The sequence below is a fragment of the Mesitornis unicolor genome, unplaced genomic scaffold (genome assembly GCF_000695765.1).
Source record: "Mesitornis unicolor isolate BGI_N332 unplaced genomic scaffold, ASM69576v1 scaffold14394, whole genome shotgun sequence".
NCBI classification, from domain to species: Eukaryota; Metazoa; Chordata; class Aves; order Mesitornithiformes; family Mesitornithidae; genus Mesitornis; species Mesitornis unicolor.
Window position 1 is genome coordinate 11,610 of NW_010178172.1, and position 19,626 is coordinate 31,235.

General features: G+C 39.5%; 1 protein-coding gene across 1 annotated transcript in view; it reads left to right on the forward strand.

The window, feature by feature from the left end:
• The window catches only part of BPIFC (BPI fold containing family C), a gene marked incomplete at its 5' end in the record, with an annotated part of 19,255 nt that extends 5,752 nt beyond the window's left edge, over positions 1-13,503 (forward strand). The window contains 11 exons of the mRNA XM_010182364.1: positions 1,948-2,103; positions 2,815-2,878; positions 2,961-3,021; positions 4,536-4,627; positions 6,346-6,447; positions 7,445-7,498; positions 8,453-8,507; positions 9,223-9,290; positions 9,913-10,001; positions 10,713-10,755; positions 13,426-13,503. Of these exons, the coding sequence (XP_010180666.1) occupies positions 1,948-2,103; positions 2,815-2,878; positions 2,961-3,021; positions 4,536-4,627; positions 6,346-6,447; positions 7,445-7,498; positions 8,453-8,507; positions 9,223-9,290; positions 9,913-10,001; positions 10,713-10,755; positions 13,426-13,503 (862 nt within the window). The remainder of the gene's footprint in view (positions 1-1,947; positions 2,104-2,814; positions 2,879-2,960; positions 3,022-4,535; positions 4,628-6,345; positions 6,448-7,444; positions 7,499-8,452; positions 8,508-9,222; positions 9,291-9,912; positions 10,002-10,712; positions 10,756-13,425) is intronic.
• Positions 13,504-19,626: the final 6,123 nt, after the last annotated feature.

The window sequence follows — 19,626 nt, forward strand, 5'->3', positions numbered from 1 at the left end:
CTGTTCCCAAACACGAAGCCACCTCTTGCTCTTGCTGAAGGATAAGGACCTGGGCATAATCTGAGGAGATCTCAGACTCCAAAGACTTCACAGCCAGGGAGGCAGGGAGCTAGTATGCAGAATCTGGTGAAGCAAATCATGGTGGAGGTGGTCAAAGCTAGCTTTGGTGGTGTTTAGGGGGTGCAGGGTTTTCCTTGCCTTTTTGAGGTGCAGAAGGAAAAATGTGTGCTGCTCTGTTCAATATGATGTTTTGTGAATGGCTGCAGGCTTAGACAGATCCAGTATATGCCCTACCATTCCCTAGTCCCATGTGTTGTTTTCAGCATAGTACACTAAGGTTCAGCTGAAAATGACCTTTCCAACGGAGACCATTGACAACTCACCCCTCCTGGGGTCTTTCCAGGGTCAGTGGATCTTATCACAGCTTTTTGGTTGTGATAGTGTTATCCCTGCATTTCCAGCTCTCACTGTAGCCCCCCTCTCCACTGTGTCCCAAAGCACTCTGCAAGTCACAAAATCTTCTGGAGGTCTGGAGCTGAGACCCTGCCTCAGTGAATCAGGATTCCTTCTGAAGAAGAGGAGATACCAGGGTGCAAGAACAGAGGCAGCCCAAAAAGGGAGGAGGAGGACTGAGATCCTTTTGTGATGGTCTCTGTCACTGAACTATGGGTAAACCTAGGTTGGAAGGATATCTGGAAGTCATTTTGTCCGGCTTCCTGCTCAAAACAGAGCAGTCACCAGACTAGATCAGGCCAGCTGTCTAGTGGTGGTGTTAAGCCAGTGATAGTGATGCCACAACCTCTCCAAGTAACCTGCCCCAGTGCTGCACAACCCTCCTTGGGAAAATGTTTTTCTTAATGGCTTGTGAGATGGGCATTTGGTTAGGGACTGGAAAATGAGGGTGTGAAGAGTGGTGCTTCCTCCAGATAGCCACTTGATTCACATATACAGACTGAAAGGTGGGACTAGAAATGGTAGTGGTGGTAAGGAGGGACTTTGTGACTGGCAATAATACTCACTGGTTTGGTCAGGGGTAGTCTATGGTTTGGGGCAGGGTTAAGATTAACCTTTCAGGATTACAACCTCTTTCCCAAGGATTTTTGCTTAGCCTGAAAAATAAAAGAGGAAAACTGAGAGACTCACAGTTTGAGCTTCACAATGAGCTGGATTCTTTCTCCCTAGTATGGTGCACCCACTATAGTAATGTCCGGAAAAAGAAAACCTAAATAATCAGATGAAGGGGTGAAAAGTGATGCTTTCACTGCCAGTTCTGTTATGGTAAATGAGGTTCTTATAAGGCTATTCTAACACCCATTCAGCTTTCTGTGTCCTGCTTGGTTGGTCTACAGCTTCTACAACTCCTAACTGTAGTCCTAATACCTAAATTTGCTGGAATTTAGGTATGATGATATTTTTGTTGGTATTTTAGAAGGGATTTTTACAGAAAGGAGACAGAACAAATGGATTTGGGGCAGGACAAAGAATGGAGGAATGCATACATTTTAAGGGGTTATTGAAAATTGTTACAGGAAAGAGGCAGGTGGAACATATGCAAAGTTGAGAACCACTGGGTTATATATTTATTAGCTAACTGGCTTCTGCTGCTGCAGTCCCAGAGGCATTCAGGGTGATTTATCATGAAGGACTGTAATGTCTTCTGTTGCTGTAAAATGGTCAAAGTTTTGCAGACTTGTCAAATCCTGCACATTACTGGAAAATTCATGTCCTGGAAACTTATGCATATAATCTGTTTTTGAATATCATGCATCTCCCAAATCTACTTTAATCCCTAGAAAACCCATTCTTCATTCCAGATGTTAGAAGCAAAAAGTCCTTTCAAACTTGATTTACAGGTAGTTTCTTAAATTGTTGCCTTAAAGCAGATGTTTCTTTGACTGAGTTTGGTTTGGTTTTTTGTTTTGTTTTGTTTTGTTTTCCTCTGAGCAGCAAAGACCAAGGAGAAATTACTGTGTCCGTCTCAGGACTGTTTATTGCAATTATCTTCAAAGTGTCAAGGGACAGCACAGGCCACTTGTCCACGTTGCTACACAATTGCCAGCTGAGCATTAATAGTGTAAAAGTCAAGTTAAATGGAGGATCTAGGTATGTACAGTAGATTTTCTAATTACTCTGTGGGATGTAGCAGGGTTTGTAGCATAAGAGCCACTTTTGAAATTTTTATTTTTAGGGATCCAGTTACAGGATACAACTAACCATTGAAGGCAATGAAAATAGAATTTTAAAGGTCTGTTTTCAAAACTTTTGCTGAGTGTGTGAAGTGTGGTTAATCTACACTTTGTGCATGTGCCAACAAACGAGCTGATTAAACATACTGCATATGAAAAAAAATCAATTTGGGCACATTAAAGAATACAAGATTGCAAATGGAGGTTTGCAGATATGAAGGTGGTTTAGACTGATTATGCCTTTTGACAAGCTGACCTACTATTTCAGAATAAAATTTTCAAAAGAAACTATGAAACAATGCTTGTAGTTCTTATTTTGATTTTCTAGATTTTTTTTTTCTTACTCAAAGACAAAATGTGGCTAATTGAGTATTGTTTATCAACATGTTAACATGAACATTCACTACTTTGCAGATTGCCTTCTAAATAGCTCTTATGAGACTGAGAACCCCTTACATTTGTCTGACTCGCAAATTAATAAAAACAGTCAACTGCGCAGTCTAACCAACATCACTGTAATCAAGCCCTATTAATATAAATGACACTGACATTCCAGTCTGCCAGATTTTATAATTCAAAGATTTCAATCCGTGGTAAAAGGTCATTGTGTTAATTTCCTTTCCTCCAGCTGGATCTACAACTTTCTATCTGGTTATCTTGAGAAGCCCATTCACACCAAATTGGATACAAGTGTAAGTTTGCAAAGATGGTTTCAGTTAGTGAAGGGAGAAATTGAAAAACAGCCCTTACATTACTGACTCTCTTTTCATATAGCTATGCCTAAATATCAAATACAAAATCCAAATGATGGATGCAGAGCTAAGAAAGCATAAGGGTAAGTTGTTGATAACAGCTTTTTGTTAAGTAATTTTCATAGTGTTCAAATGTTAACCTTTTTTTTTTATTAGATTCCAGGCTGTTCTGTGTTCACAGTAAAAGAAAAGTGAAGGAAGAAAAATACAGCTATTTTTCTGTACCTTAACCTATTCCAGAGTCCACCCTAGAAATCTCTTGCATGCACCTTATATACAATATTCAGATTTTGTCTGTGTCCATAGCAAGTCACATTTACTCTTTCAGTCTATTGTAGCTGACCTGTGTTATTTCCTCAAATATTTGAGAAGAACATTTTCATGCTGATCCTTTGTGCTCTTGGTACTGTGGACATAAGAAAACTGAGTTAGCAATAATCCACTAAAGAGCTAGCAAACATTCCTGTAAGATCTTGTAAACTTAGCATTTGTTTTCAACTTGAGTTCAGTGAGATAAGAAGATGCTGCAGGAAGGCAATGTCACACTAAGCGTGCTTCTCTTCACCAGTAACAGTTTCAGTGTCAGTCTTGCAAAGACATGAATACAATAGATACAAGATTTTCACTTCTATAATAATCCCACAGCTCTTCTTTTTTTCCCCCTTTTTGGTTCTTGTTATTTTTTCCAAGACTAAGAATATTTTGAGTTTTCACCAATTCAATTTCACTGAATTCATCTAAGTCATATAATTCAGGTCAGAGAGTTTGTTCCCACTCTTCACTTTGCACTGCAGATACTGCTATTATCTGCTCTCCTATTTAGAAGCAAAGTAAGTAGACTTTTATTTTTCCTAAAATGGGTTATATCTGCCATGTGCCAAGTAGTGGCAAATATTACTGAAAATCATGCTTGTCAAGAACGTTTTCTTATGCAGTACATACCTAAACACTTCAGGCTCAAGGGCGCTCCAAGCTGTGCTGTCATATAGAGGAGTTCCTAATCTCTGTGTGAATTCACCATTTCTGTTTAAACCCATCTGATTTTTATACAATATGAACAGACCTTACAGTCCAATAAAAATATAACAGACTGAAGTTACATGGGAACAGTTTTCAAAAATAATTCTTCAATCTTATTGTCTGATAAAGTGCCCTCTATTGTGAACAAACACCCCTTGCCTTTAACACTGATATGTGTAGGAATGTGCTAATGTCATCTTCCAAAGTATTCAGTAGCATTTGCCAGTATTTCACTAATCATATGGGAGAGTTTAGTTCTCTTGTGCAAACACGTAACAAAAAAGAGGACTCTGCCCTAGATACTCCTTTCACTACACGGGAGAGATTTCTGAAGAGTGTGTTCAGTTGTGAACAGAAGAACAAGGCCTAAACCAGGAGGAATCAATGACATTTCCACAAGGAATACCCTCGCTTTTTCTCTTATAATAAGTTTTTTTATTTTCTTCTTCCTTCTCCCACAATTCTTCTTCTTGAGATTCATCATTTCTAGAACGCCTTTGCCTTTAACTAAACAATAATTGTTTGTGATGTGTCTTTTTAATAATGACTGTTTTGTTTTTGTCCATCATTCTTCTAGTCTTAAGCCAGATTGATGCCTTTGCACAAATAGACTATTCCCTAGTTAGTTCTCCAGCAGTCTTCAAATCACACATTACCTTGGATTTGAAGGTAATTTGTCTTTAATATCAGTGTGCTTTCTAAAACTCTTCTGATTCTCTTTTGTGTTGATTCATTTTCTTTTACTGCAGTCTTACTCAGTCTCTCCAATATTTAATTAGAAACACAATAAGACATTTGGACAGTTTGGTCAAGAGCCATTTTGGAAACCAGATATGATTGCTTATTTAATACATTAACTGCATTTGTCAATTAACCAAAGCTATTATTTAGAAATTATTTCAGAGTTTCAGCATAAAAGTGTTCTTCAGATACACTGCTACTTGGTCCTTACCTGTTACGAATGATGCATAATCCATGACGGCTACCAATGTGATTGCAATCCAAAGTATTTGTTTTGAGATGACTCAGCATCTTGTATATGTACAGATCACACCCAGAAAAAAGACTTCTCTCAGACAGTCTTTGAGCAGCACAGAGAAGTTCCTTTCTTATCTGTTTTTCACTTTTGTTGACAAGAGAAATCTCAGCAACACCCAGCTTTTCAGCAGCTTCGACAGTCCTTGTAATTCAGAGCATCCCTGTGGCTCTCAGAACTGACTTTGGATAAGAAAGCTGTACTAGAATTGTGGCTGAAACTCTGCCACTGGGTTATTTTGTTCAAGCAACTTTTACCAGCCACAAAAGACACTCTTTAAGCAGGATATACATAGCTTTAAAGTACTAAGCAACTGTTTATCTGCTACTATAGCTAGCCAGAACTTACAGGCTAAGCTTTATCAGGCTGACACCCTGATGGGATACTGGATGAGTCTTTGTAAATTAGTTATTAATCAGGTAAGGAAGTTACTGGCCTTCAGTGCTCTTTGGAACAGGCTGATTCTTGATAGTTTCGAGTTTTCATCTTCCAACTCTCAACCTTTTTATTAGGGTTTTATACATTTCCACTTCAGTATTTTTCCCGTTGAATCTTTCAGCTACTGTTACAGTGTCAGTAACTATACAACCTACTGTCTGTTCTTACTTTTCTTGTCTTACATGGCCAGAGCTCACATACCTTTTCACATTTTAAGAATTATTTTCTTAGTATAACTTAACCAAGGTCCCACACCTCTGCAGCACCAGAACTAGGTCTTCAAGGACTGGCAGCTAGACCAGGACTAAGACTTGAGTGACATAAAATTCTCCTTTGTGTCCCTGTCCTAAGTAACTTCGACTGCTTTTAGGGTGTGCCTGAAGATTTTATTGACACGTCACCCTTAGAATTAAATTAAGAAAAAGACTTTGCCACTAGAAAAAGAAAACTGTGCTCCAGAGGATTTTTTGTGTATCTCATAGCTGCAGTTCAGAATACTAACTTGAATGCTCAAATTCAGACTTTGAAAGGATGGAGGCCAGATTGTGATTCCTGTATTTTTTCAAAAGAGTCTGAATTTGCTGATTTTCAGGGTATATCACAAACTTGGTCTTTACCTGTTACAAATGATGCATAATCCATGACAGCTACCAATGTGATTGCAAGTCTGAATTTGCTGATTTTCAGGGCATATCACAAACTTATTTGCTTACTTCTGGTCTTCTTTAATGTCAAGCTTTTCTTCAGGTTAGGAAGAATTCTTTCTGTTCAGCCACTGCTAATGCATTCTGACATACACAAATGTTTACAACTAGAAATACTCAGTAATGACTCTTTGCAGGGCACAGTCTATCCAGTAGGAAATCACACAGACCCTCCATTTGTGCCAGCTCCATTTGCTCTCCCAAACCAGGGTGATTCCATGCTCTACCTGGGAGTCTCCCGTTATTTTCTTAAGTCTGCTTCACTGGTTTACTACAGAGCAGGGGCCTTTAACATCACCATCTCCAAAGAGGTGAGTATAATTTACATGTAATAGAATTACAAATATCAGCACTGTGGATAGACTAACACATAGTGAGACTAACACTTTTATGTTTACTATTTTACACAGATTCGGGTCACACTTCTACCACTTGTAGGAGGGATTCATGGCATTCATTCTGTATGTCATCATTTAAAATAGTCAAAGTCTCCTTCAGACCTAAGTCTGAATTTCTTGGCAGCTTTACAGAAGGAATGACAGATATGAACATTACAGAGTTGGTGTGCAAGGAGTGGCAGAAATAACAAAAAGAAAGCTTTTTTCTGCGTGGATTCCACATAGGAAAGAAAAGGGCAAGACAGGAAGAAGTGTACTGAAGCCAGTCTGCTGCATAGAGGCCCACAATAAATGCATTGGCTGCTCTGAGAGGTAGACTAAACCTTTAGACTTAACAGCAAAATGAGGCAAGAGGCAGGTACAAGGAAACTAAGCTTTCAGCTGTGGGTGAATACAAGAAGAATACAAGACTTCTCTCAAAAATGCTATTTCCACACTAGCATTAGTAGAAGATTTACTAACTGAAACAGTGCTAAGAGGGTCTTTATAAAAATAGGAGGCCCAAATGGCACTGACAAATGCCATCACAGTGGTCAGCAGCGAAAGAGCAAGTGAGATTTTTGAGTCCCGCCTCTGACAGGTTCAGTATATTTCATCTAAGAAAGTCCTAAAGGCAGGAAGTAAGCAGGATGCCACATCTGTTCTTTCAAAGAATAGTGTTTGTTCACTGGTACGTGCTTCTGAAACACGTCCATGAGCAATTTGTCTCTCTTCTGTCCCACGCAGCACTGTGTGTTCCTTAGGAGTTGTTCTGGGGCAAGGAAATACTAAATCAAAACATGGATTATCTAAAACTAAAGTAAACAGGATATATTTTGTGGTTTTGTTTGGTTTGTTGTTTTTTTTTTTACCAAGGAACACCTAATTTTCAAGCTGATATAATGATCTAATTTATTTCATTTGTTTACAGCTTGCTACTACTTTTAACCTAAATACCACCTTATTCAAAGATTCTATTCCTGAGGTGGGTACTTTTACTTCTACAGACCTTTTAAGAAAGAGCAGTAACTAATGTTTCTTATGGATAATATCAGTGTACTAGCTTAGCTGCAGAAGTTTGGAGGAGACAAGGAAACTAGCTGGTTTATGATTAGTGCAAGATTGAAACATATATGTCTACCCAGTCATAACTCTGTGTTCTTCCTAACTATATCACATTACTCTTTAGTTGTTCTCTACTACTTCTCTCTAGTGCTGGATTTGCTCTCAATCTCTGAAATAGTTATGGAAACTTAAGTGGTAGACTGCTGTGGGATCAGTCTCCTTATATTCCTGTTCAAGGTAATGGTATCTCTGCCATTGGTAGCCTCACTTCTCTGTGCGAAGATACCTGATATATGACTACTGGAGACTATATACAATGGGAAGTAATAGTCATGAGTAACTAAGTTTATAAATATGATGCAAGAAATTAAGATACAATATGGCAACATTTAATGAAATTTGGAATCTGTGGCATTGCAAACTAAACTTGTGCCCTCTAGGAGTTTCTATATTTTTCAAAAGGTTGGCTCTTTTGGAAAGCTGCCTCTTTTCCAAATTCTTTATATTGTCGGGGTCATTATTTTTTTTTTTTACTCAAATCACTTATTTCCCTCATTTATTTAACATGCAGTGCAAATCCCCTCCTCTTGAAATACATTTTTCAGGGACAACCTTTAAATTATTTCTCTATATATGCTCAATATCAGTGGGTCTAAGACTTCATCATTTGTTTTATGGTCTCTGAAACTCAGTGTATATGCAATGCTGATTTCATCATTTCAGTAGCTGTAATTAAAATGAAGCATTTTTAATATTGGTTAATTAACAAGAGGATTGGTGTATAGCACCTGATTATGATGCAGCCACAGAAACTGTAGCTTAAGAAAAGCTTAACTCTGCATTCAGTGTTTTTCTCCTTTTCGAAATTCCACAGATGGCTCTGAGTTACATAATATCATGCCCTGTGCTGCTGAACATCACCTCCTGTGGTCAGTTTAAATGCAGACAGATGCATCCTACAGATCACTGGCTGTGTAGAGGTGTTTGCTGTTCTGCCAAATTCAACCACCCGGTACCTCTTTACAGGGAATCTAGTAAGTAACATGAGCTAGAAGATAACATTCAGTGCTGGGGCTGAACAAATCACACAGTAATCTTCCAGATCCTTTGAAAATCATAGAGAATGACATAAAATAGCACATACTCATCTGCCACTGCATTTCACAGGGAGGAAACCTGTACCACATATTGCAGAATTTAATAGGCAGGTACAGAGAGCTACTTATGAAAGATCCTTTTTCCATGTGGGAGGTTGAGTGATTATTCAAGAATAATTTGTAATATATAAAAATGTGATTATCTGATGCCCAGTCTTCCTAACTTGTTTCTTATAAAATAGTTCAGTGTGTCCCTAGACATCTTTTCATTAGGTTGAAAGTGAACCAATTATGTCAGCTGTGCAAGGACTTAAATGATCCTAATGATAAGGAGGCAATCTGGGAAGTATTATCACTTTGCTCACGCAATCTCAGTTGCTGGCTGAAAGCAGCAAGTTCACAAATGTTTTCACTATCTACATGTATTGACCAAATAAAAAGTTTCGACATTGTGTTTCCAATCACGAAAGCAATTGCATTTGTGCCTGTATCTAAGACAGTATCTGTGTATGCAGTCACAGAAGACTGTTTTGTTTTTTCCCTGCAGACAGCCACTACCAGAGCCGATTTGACAGTAACCAAACAGAAGTTGAATATCTCATTACTTCTGAAGAGGTAACCAGAGAAAATTCAAAAAGCAATATTAATGATCTCAACATTAGGACACCAAAGAACTTCATTGCGTCAGCCTGACAGTGCTTGTTTCACCATAACAAAAAGAAAATTAGTTACCTTCTTTCTCACAGGAAATCTAAAATACTTTTAACAGGTTGGTCTAAATCTTGCAGATGAAATATAATATTATCACAGAACAACCATGTCTCTTGTGCAACATGATACTACCTCTTTCTGTAGGTTAAATACATTTCCAGATGACAATGCTCAATTTATCGGTTATCTTAAAGGCATCTGTTTCAGTCTGTGCTGATGTTGGCAAATGAATTTCAGTAGTTTATTTGAAACTCTCTGTGTTGCAGCCATGCCATGTCTGAGTATCATTAACAGAACTGCCAGAGTGCAAACACTGCACTGGACCACTGTAACTAGCTCTCTGTGTGCCTTCAGATGAGGGGAAGGGAAAAGTGAGACTACATCGCACATACTGCAACAGCAGACAGCATCCCATCAAACAAATGAGACAAGAAAGATGTCTGTAGTTTGAAACAAAGCTCAGAGCTTTTTAGATTTTGCTGGTTTTGTGGTTACCTACAGTTATGTGTGTTCTTCTCTGTCTTAGAACGAGTTTTACTCGCATTACAAGCTGGTCTGGGTTTACAGCCCCTTTCTCCCTAAATGTATCTGGTGGGTAGAAGCACAGACTTTCAGGCAAGTAGCCTGCATTGGTGTTTCTTCTTGTTATATCTATACTCCAAATTGGGGCAGAATTCCAGAATACATGATATTTTTTAACCTATTACATCTTCATTAAAGAAAAATGTGAGCAGCCTTTTCTTAGTTTTGTTCACTGGACGTTTTTAACAGGAAAAGAGGACTTAGAGTGATCAGAACCTGTCTGTATAAGTTTAAGAAGCAATGGTGCCACTCAGAGCTTTTGACACAAGAATGTGTTCTTCTGTTCTTCAAAATGTTGGGTTTTTTTCCCCATGTTTATATTTACAGTAATCTGAAGATGCATTACAGGCATAAGTGCAAAAAGTTAGGAAATCATGATGGTTAGGAATAGGTATGAGTTTATTCAAATTATAATGAACATTTGAGGAATGTGTAGTTCAGCTATTGCAGGAAATGTCACTTCCACAAAAATTTGATTTCCCAGGTCATATAGTCACAGCCCAGGAGTACACATGACAGTAGGAGGAGATCAGTATCAGAAAGATCCCAGTGATTCTAAAACTCATTTGTAGTTGTGCCAATTTTGATTAAAAGCTGTTGAGAATCAAAGTGTCTTTGGCAAAGTTAAATGCGTGAATCAGCATGGAATCAGTATGAAATTCCACAAATTAATCTTCAAGCAGTGTGCATAACTTCTGCCTTTGCCCTTTCTAGTTAACCCTCTTCTTTTCTTCTCTTCCTCAGTCTCCAGTTCTCCCTGCTGCACTCCGCTCTTGGCTCCTCTGAGGTAAGTTGATGGTTTCAGTGCCTAGGAAAGGTAGCTGAGCCCTTCAGAGATAAAAGAAATACATCTGAACTTGTTGCTGGACAACTCTTGATCTGTCTTGGGGATATCATCTGCCACTGCTCTTTCTGCTTTGAAATAGTGTATTTTCTGATTTTCTTTTTCTTTCCAGTAAGAGGAAATACCTCTTGGAGTGTTGAGTGGTTTTTTTTCTCATCAGAGGCTCCAGATGTTCAAGAGTTATTACCAACTAACATTAAATGAAAAAAGAGAAATGTTTGCCTGGGTCTGCTTGACCTAGCAAGCTGTCATAGTTGATTCTGCTCACTTCTGTATCCAGCAGCACAAAGGCAGGCATGGGGCTAACAACTCTTCTAGCTGTAGGCGTAGCAGTTGGAGTGAATACAAAGTCAGATTTAAGCTCAGATTCAGGAATTATCTTGAATCACTTCAACTAAACATCATTAAAAGGGGAGTAAAAAATAGGGAATAAAAGAAACACCATGCCACAGCTTAGATCATTCACTGTAGACTGAGAAATGGTCAGTGTGACTCTGCAGCAGCTCAGCCCAACCTACATCTTCAAGTGACGGGATGAGGACACTAATCATAGTGGTATAAGAGCAGCAAGACAGAGCAGTTCTCACCACTCAGAGAACAGTTCACTTCTGGGAACTGAGTCCTGGCAGCTGAAATTGGATTGAACAGACTTCGTTCCTAAAGTTAAGGTTCGACCCAGATACTTAATATACATTAAAAAAAAATACTTCAGTATAACTTATTGCGAGAAAAATGGACACCTCTTTGCATGTATTTTTTACATCGTTCACCTGCAACTTAAACCAAAAATATCTTTTTTTGCCTGAGATTTTCTCTGCCAAGCTCTGTCCTGATGTTTTTGCACGTCACTCCAGTTCTAACCCTCCATCTCCCCCATCAAGCTTCAATCCCAATCAGCATAAGGCAATAATCACCAAATGTGTTTTCCCCCTCACAGCAGTTGTCACTGGTGGAGAATTTTCTATCTTACGCAGTACGGAGTGTAGTGATCCCAGTAATCAATGGTAAGGACTGCGGCCAGTTCCTGAGTACAGTTGATGGGAAAGCAAGACTGAAACCATTAAAGATAGTGCCCAGCTTTAAAGACTGTGTTATGGGAGGTTTTCTATTTGGCTGCACCTGAACAGATCTACTCTGTGTTGGAATTCAGTCCTGGTCTCTCAGTCACCTGGATAAAGCAAATCTTGGCTCCCTTCTGAACACTGGGCTTGGTTTTCCTTATCGCTGTCAGCAGAGCTGAGACATGCTTTAGTCTTGTCCTGACACAGAGTCAAACCATGACCCAGACTGGAGAACTGCAGAAGCACACTTGCATCCTGGGGCTTCAGGGTAGCATCTCTAACTTTATCAACTCCCTCTTGCCTTCATGCTTCACCTGCTGCCACAGGCAGGACAAAGCAGAAAATCAGCTCAGTGGGATGCAGAGAGTGAGGGATGATGAAGAAAGAGGTGAAGGTGGAAAGAGGCAGGTGGAGGAGTACAGAAAGTGCCTATAGGGTAAACAGAGGTGAGGATACTGCTGAGGAAGGAAGTGATGAAGAGATTGGTGAGGAGAAAGGAAAGAAAATGAAAGGGAGGGATGCAAAAGTCAAATGTTTGGAAAAGCAAATAGGAATAGAACTGGAGCGTGATCCAGGAAAGCAGGGATAGATGAGAATTACAGGGACTGGAGGATCAGGTAGAGAAGAAAATGAAAGAAAGATGGAGAATAAGAAAGCAGCAGAAACAGATCTTGTGGGGTAGATATCTGGTGAAGGGGAAAGGCAGTCAGATCCCAGTGTCAGACAGCTGAGAGATTTTAAGAGGTCTGTATACAACTTTTTCACAGGATTTTTTGCTTTTTAGAAAATATGAATAATAGCTCCCTTGAAAGGTGCAAGAATGGTGGATTAAAGGGAAAATGCAAAACAAATTGAGTTCCTTGAGAAAGATGCTTCTGAAATGCATTTTATGATTACATTCGAATGTATTTATATTTGTCCTTTCTGAAGATAAACTAGGAAAAGGATTTCCTCTTCCTAACTTGGCCCACACTACCCTGACTGGACCTGTAATAAAAATCAATCAGGTGAGAAGCCCAATTTCTTGTTAAAGAATATTGCTTCTTTTTTAGGCCTGTGCATTTGATTGTATTCCTGTGTTGGGTAGATCTAAATGTTGCCAATAATCAAGCTTTACCTGTACACTAGATATGAAATCCAAGCTCTGTATCAAAAATGAGCCCTCCACCCACTGCCCTGGTGATTTGAGCAGTTGTAGGTTATAAAGGGCCCACTAGCCCTTTGGGGATTGCCAGCACGGGGCCACTACAGAGACAGCTCTGCTACACCCAGCAGGGCTTAGGAGCATTGAGTGCACGAGTCCTCACTCTCTGACTGTTGTCTACTGGAGGAAAGCTCATAGGCAACCTGAGTGTCTCTGTGGTAAGTGTTATCCAGCCTTTTGGACGGTTGTGTTAACTAACGTCAGAGCCCATGCCTATCCTAAAATCAGCTAATGTTCAGGAGGCATAAAGCCATCCTTGTCTCCTGGACTGCTGTGGGGTTTGCCATAGGATCTATGAATATGGCTGGCTGAAATTTAAGGTAATTTTACATGTTCTTTTTTCCTCAGGGTCATCTGGTGATTTCCACTGATGTTCACTACAAACATGAGGAAGGGGGAGATGAGGACCATCACAGTCACTCCTAATGTCCCTTTACCTTTAAACAATAATAAGAGAAAAATGAAGTCTTCCTTCTGTTGGCTTGTAGGGAGTAGATGCTGTAACATTAGTAACACGGCTTTTGGTCACTATTTTAACGTTTTAGTAAAACTTCTTAATCACTCCACAATCTGAATCTGTTTGTTTCCAGTACAGTGGGTGTTGCTGACAGTGTTACTGATGCTTTACAAAACTAGTTGCAGCCTGACGAGAAGGAGTAACTGGTTCTTTTCACTATAGACACTACATTTTACTAATTTCAGGAACCAGTTCTTGCATTATTCATTTATCTCCATTAATGTTAGCAAAACTTTACACACAGAGTGAGACTTTACTCTTTGTAAGAATTTAACAATTTGACATTTGAGAATGGATTTAGAAAATCTAAATAATTATCACAGAATTGTGGAATCATATAATCTAGTCCAGACCCTGGTTCAAAACAGGGCTAATTAGATCAGGTTGCTGAGGGCTGTGTCCAGACGAGTCTTGAACCCCTCCAAGGATGGACGTTCCACAACCTCTCTGGGCAACCTGTTCCACTATTTAACTACATTTAGAGCAATTTTTTTTTCCTGCTATCTAATCAGTATTTCCCATGCTCCAACTTGTTCTGTTGCCTTTTGTCCCTTCACCACACACTTCCAAGAAGAGTCTGGCTCCATTTTCTCTTGCACTCTGATCAAAACGTTGTAGACAACTGAAGGGTTTTTCAAGTCCTCTGTTCTCCAAGTTGAGCAGGCCTGATTTATCAGACTCTTCTTGTAGGTCATGTTCTCCAGTCCCTTGGTGGCACCTGCTGGACTTGATCCAGGATGTCAATCTCTTTCTTATACTGAGGAGTACAAACTGGACACAGTACTTCAAATGCAAGAGACATAGAAAAAGCCATTTTCACTAGCAAAACTTGTCCTCTGGCCTCCCAGTTCACTCTGTTCCTAGCAGGGTCTGTGGGAATGAGGCAGCACCCACAGCAGTGAAAATGGCTTTTTCTATGTCTCTTGTCACTAGTTCCCCAGTCTACTGAGCAATAAGCCCACATTCTCCTTAGCCTTCCTTTTGCTAGCAATGTACTTACAGAAACCTTTCCTGTTGCCCTTCACCTCCCAAACTAATTTCAGCTCCAACTGAACTTTGGCTTTCCTGACCTGATTCCTACATGCGCAAGCAATATCGTTGTGTTCCTCCCAAGTAGCTGGTCTCAGTTTCCATCCACAGTATGCTTCCATTTTGTGTTTGAGTTCACTCAGGAGCTTCATGTTCCTCCATGCTGGCCTTCAGCCACAGTCGCTCAACTGTCTGAACATTGTAATGGACCGTTCTTATGCTCTAAGGCGGCTACCCTTGAAGATTAGCCAGCTTTTCTGGGCCTCCAGGTCAACTTCCCACAGATCCTGCCAAGCCAGTCCCTGAAATTTGCTCATCTGAAGTCTATGGCTGTAATTCTGTTCTTTGTCTTTCTTGCTCCTCCCAGGATCTGAAACTCCACAGTCCCATGCTCAGTGCCCTTAGCCTTTACATCATCCAGAAGTTCTTCTCTGTTTGTGAGTAGCTGCAGCTCTTTGAAGGTGTCAGTCTTCAAATAATTCTGTACCTCTCATATTTGTAAAATGGAGCTGGAAGCTTTCTTTTGTCTTATGTCAGTGTCATCACAGACATTCAACCAGGAGATACTAAAAGCATATGAAAGGAAAACTAGTCTATAAGTGTCACAGTACAGAAAGTTCAGTTCCAATTTGAGACAAAAATGTGACTTGCACTTGATTTTGAGTTGAAACAGTTTATTTATCTAGCTGGCTGCTGCAGTTTTTTACTAAAAAAATCTTCCTGAAACCGAACAGCAGTAAATCACAGCAGGGCTTCCAATTCATTGTATTCTGTGGTAGGTGAAGACTGACTAGAAAAAGCATGGAAGAAGAAGAACTCAAAAGAAATGGAGATTTTTTAATAGTTTGGTGTCCTTCATTGATAACACTTCAGGCACTTTATTCTGCCTATGTGGGGAAGAATTCATGAAACGGGGAAAAACAGCACTAAAGTCTTGGTGCCCATCTCTTCTCACTCCCACTGGGACACCTCTTCCAGGACCAACCAATGAGTGCCATGGCTCTTCTTTTCAGACCAGAGCCATGGCTGAACACAACACTGCTCTTTAAGCTCTAGTCCCCTGGCTGTTCACAAACAAAGCAGTTGTTTCTCCTAGGACTAAATAGGATGCTGTATACACCAACAGTTCTCCTGTATCAGCCTATACTATGGTCAGTATACCATTGTTGATCTAGTACTGTTTCCCAATAGACAGAAACAAGGGAAATTACGCACATCACTCAGTGTGCCACAGACTAGAGCGCATGGAGAAAGGGGAGAATTGGGGAGGCAGAGAATTGGGGAGGTGGGGAAAGGAGTCCACTAAAGCACTGAGACAGAGGCAACAACCGGAATCATGCAAAGCCAAAAGTGATCTGCAGAGATGCAGCAACAAGTCTCCATTGATTGCCACACTGATAAGCTCATTTGTTTTCTTGTATATTGGGTAAAAAGGATCTCAATCTCTATCTCCTTTAACATATAGAATGAAGCAAATACTTGGTGGCTCAATAGAGAAAATGGAAATTAAACATTCCCTTTAGAAACTCTTTGTAACACCTTGAAAGGTGAAATGTTTGGATGTAGAAACTATTTATTGCGTGTCTGAATGTGGTATCTGAATGTGTCTGCAAGCAGATACTTGGCTTTTACTGCTGTATTTGTAGAGAGAAATGATGAAACTGTTCTGGAAGCCTTAGTGTGTCTTTGTTAACTTTTGCTGAAAGTTTTATCTAAACTGGGTGGTACTCATTAGAAGAACCATAAAATGTTAAAAGAATATGATGAGGATAAGCTGAGATAGTTTTCAGACAATTCAGTTGTTCGTAAATCTTTGAGATCTACGTGGACAGAAACAGTGTAGCTTTTCCCTTGCTTTGAAGGAACTGCACAACTTACTCCAAAAAATTTTAAGGATGTGTTTATTTAACTGAATAAACGCGAGTTTTACTCATCCACAGTTGTCAGAGATATAAATAATGACATTATTATGCATGTGACTCCCTGCAATGAATGTTAAATCTATGTAAAGTATGAGTATTTGTGGACTGACTGACAAGTGTCTCTACCCCTTTCTATTCATGGGTTGCACAATGAAGTGACTCAGATTGTCCCGCAAAGTGCTCCACGCCTGAGGGAATTTGTTTGGTTTACATGCAAGCTAATTGATTAAATCACCTCCTTGACAAGTGAAGTAGTCCTGGTTAGCTAAAGTACTGGATAAGTAAGCAGAAGAAACAGAAAATATGACTGCAAGGAATTGATACTATATATTTGCACCATATATATACACATGTGTATATATATACACTATCATATTGTTGTTTTCCATCTGTTCTTCCTGGCAGTAGCACATTCATTTCTTTCTTTCAAAATACATATCTGACTATGAGTATTAGTCCTGTAGAACTACCAGAATAGAGTCTCCACTGGGGTGTCCTCTCAGGTCCATCTGAAAAGTCAATGGCAAAATGGTATGCTGCAAAAGCAGCATATCACCCTGAGCATCCCTACCTAACAGTTTACATTGCCATCTGCTTAGTCTCTAAATGAAATTAGAGTGATAGATTTAACCTGGGACACTCAAAAATAGTTTGGGTCATGATTGGTGGAGAGGCCACTCCCTGAGTGATACTGCTGAAGTTGGCAGCAATTGGCTCTCTTCAAGCTCACAGCTCTTTCCTTTAAAAGACGGGGTTGGGGCTGCAGAGGGTTCTCCCTGCAGCATCCTCAGCCTTGTGGTCTGGTACAGTAAGGGTCTTCTCTTCGGCCTTTGGAGTAGAGAGGTATGGTAGCAAATACATTGTGATTACTTTTTGTTGTGGAGTGGCTTTGTTGGGAAGAGATAGATGTAGTTAATCTAGCTAAATGTTGAGATTTTAAGTTATAAGAACTATGCTTATGTCAAAGACATACTTTCTTCAGCACTTTGTTTTTGTTCTGTACATGAAATGTTTCTTTCACCTCTCAATTTTTGTTAGCTAAAATTTAAAAGGAAATGCAAGTCTTACTAAAAGGCAAAGGTGTTTTGTGGGATTACTTGAAACTGTTACACAAAAAGTCAATGTTTTTTCATAATTTTGCAGTTTGCTTAAATTGTGATTGTGACTGAAAATATTTTAGAGGTTTGAGATATGTTATTACATCTGATAATGGACCAGCTAGTGAAAGATGCAGCAACATCAAAACAATTTTTCTGGTATGAGGAGAGAGACAATTGTCTGTCTCTAGATGGTTTCATCCCAGCTCTCCAACAACTCTGTGGTAAATAAGAATTTTTTTACATAAATGTAATGCTAAAAAAGAGACTGTCATATATTTTCAGCTATCAATAATGCAGTGTAGTAGCTGGTAATAAGAAAAACCATAATAATGTGACCTGTTTGCCATTCATACTCTCAGCCTCAGATGAGAGCACTCCACAGAGGACTGTTCCCAGCTCTGGGGAGAAAATAAAATCATCCTTTGATTTTTGTCCAGTTTGATTTTAAAATTCTTAAACAAGCTGGCTTCTCCCACTCTCCCTGTGAGACCTTGCTGGTAGCAACAGCTTCCTTCGCACTACATGCAGCTCATGGTTCATACAGCATAGCTCCTGACACAGAAGCCCCTGTGATGGGAGTTTGCTTCTATGTTATCACTGCCTCTATGGTAAATCCTGTAGAGCCAGTGAGGATTGCTGTGTGACATGCATGAAAAGCCAGGGAGAGCCAAGTGATCATCTGCTTCATAGCCTGTCAGTGATGCCACCCATACCTTTTCTTTATTGTGGGTTTCCACTTGTTTAGGGGGGTTGGGATTTTTTGGGGAGGTGAATGGGTCATGTGTGCTGTTAGTTTTTTCATTACATCAAAGGGAGTGGCAGGTCTTCCTCACAGTATTATAGAAAAGCTGCCATTAGCAGAACTTCCTGTCAGACAGTGAATTGTCCCTGATTATTGGCAAGTTACTTACTGGCATCACCCAAAAGATGAGTGTCTTTCAGAAGGCATCTATCTGCGTCTTTAGGAGCAGCTTCTCTATGTGAAGAATGACCAGGCATTGTGGGGGCTCCCCATTAATTGAAGGATCACCCCACAGCTGTACAGTGATAGGTTACCACTAGCACATAATACATGCATTACAGTGTGTATATATATAATATATATTTTATATATATATATTTATATATATATGTAACTGGCATAGGTTAAGCTTACCTACCTTGACCCACCTCAGAGTTAGACATTGAATCCTGTAGTTAGAGGAGGAAGAAGAGCAGATAGGTGGGATGTGTCCCTCTCTGCTATAAAGACAACTGTCTTAGATGAGAGATCTAAGTTTTAAATGGTTCTAATTAAACAAAGGCAGTCACACCCAAGTATATAGGGGAAGGAAAACCTTCTGTGAATGATAATTTTTTTTTGTCTAAACATTAAGTCACTGTCCCAGGCTATGAGTAACCCCTTAAAATTTTCTGAGAGAAGATGATAAAAAAGTAGAGTCTATTGCTGATGAGCCCAAACAAGTTATGGGAAACAGGACTAGCAGTAATATGTAAATTATTAGTAAACGTGCCTATGTTGCATTTATTAATTTGTTCTTATGAAATACTTTGAACACTGATGTCCTTTTCTGTGAATGGAGAGCCAGGCTGTAGTTCTCCATGGGCAAAAAAGTGGTTTAATGGGAATGAAAAAGAAAAAAAAAAAGCAAAAATAAATATTCATTTGACCATGAAGCTTACAAGGAGGGTTTTTTAGATAAAACTTAATGCATTTGCTAACATGCAGACTAGGTGATACAAAAACATTGCTGGCACAAAATCCTTTTGTTGACTGTTGGGAAGGAGCATAAGTGGCTTCTCAAAGTTGTGGCTAAGATCTTAGTAAGTGGATCCTAAAGTGGGTGTATCTGTCTATAACTAAATGAGCTGATCATCTTTTCCAAAGTGCTAAGACCCAGTGACAACAGCTGAATCAACAGGAGGCACTGAGGGCTCCATACATTTGGGGAGTGCAAGGCGGGGGAAGCCATTTATTTCA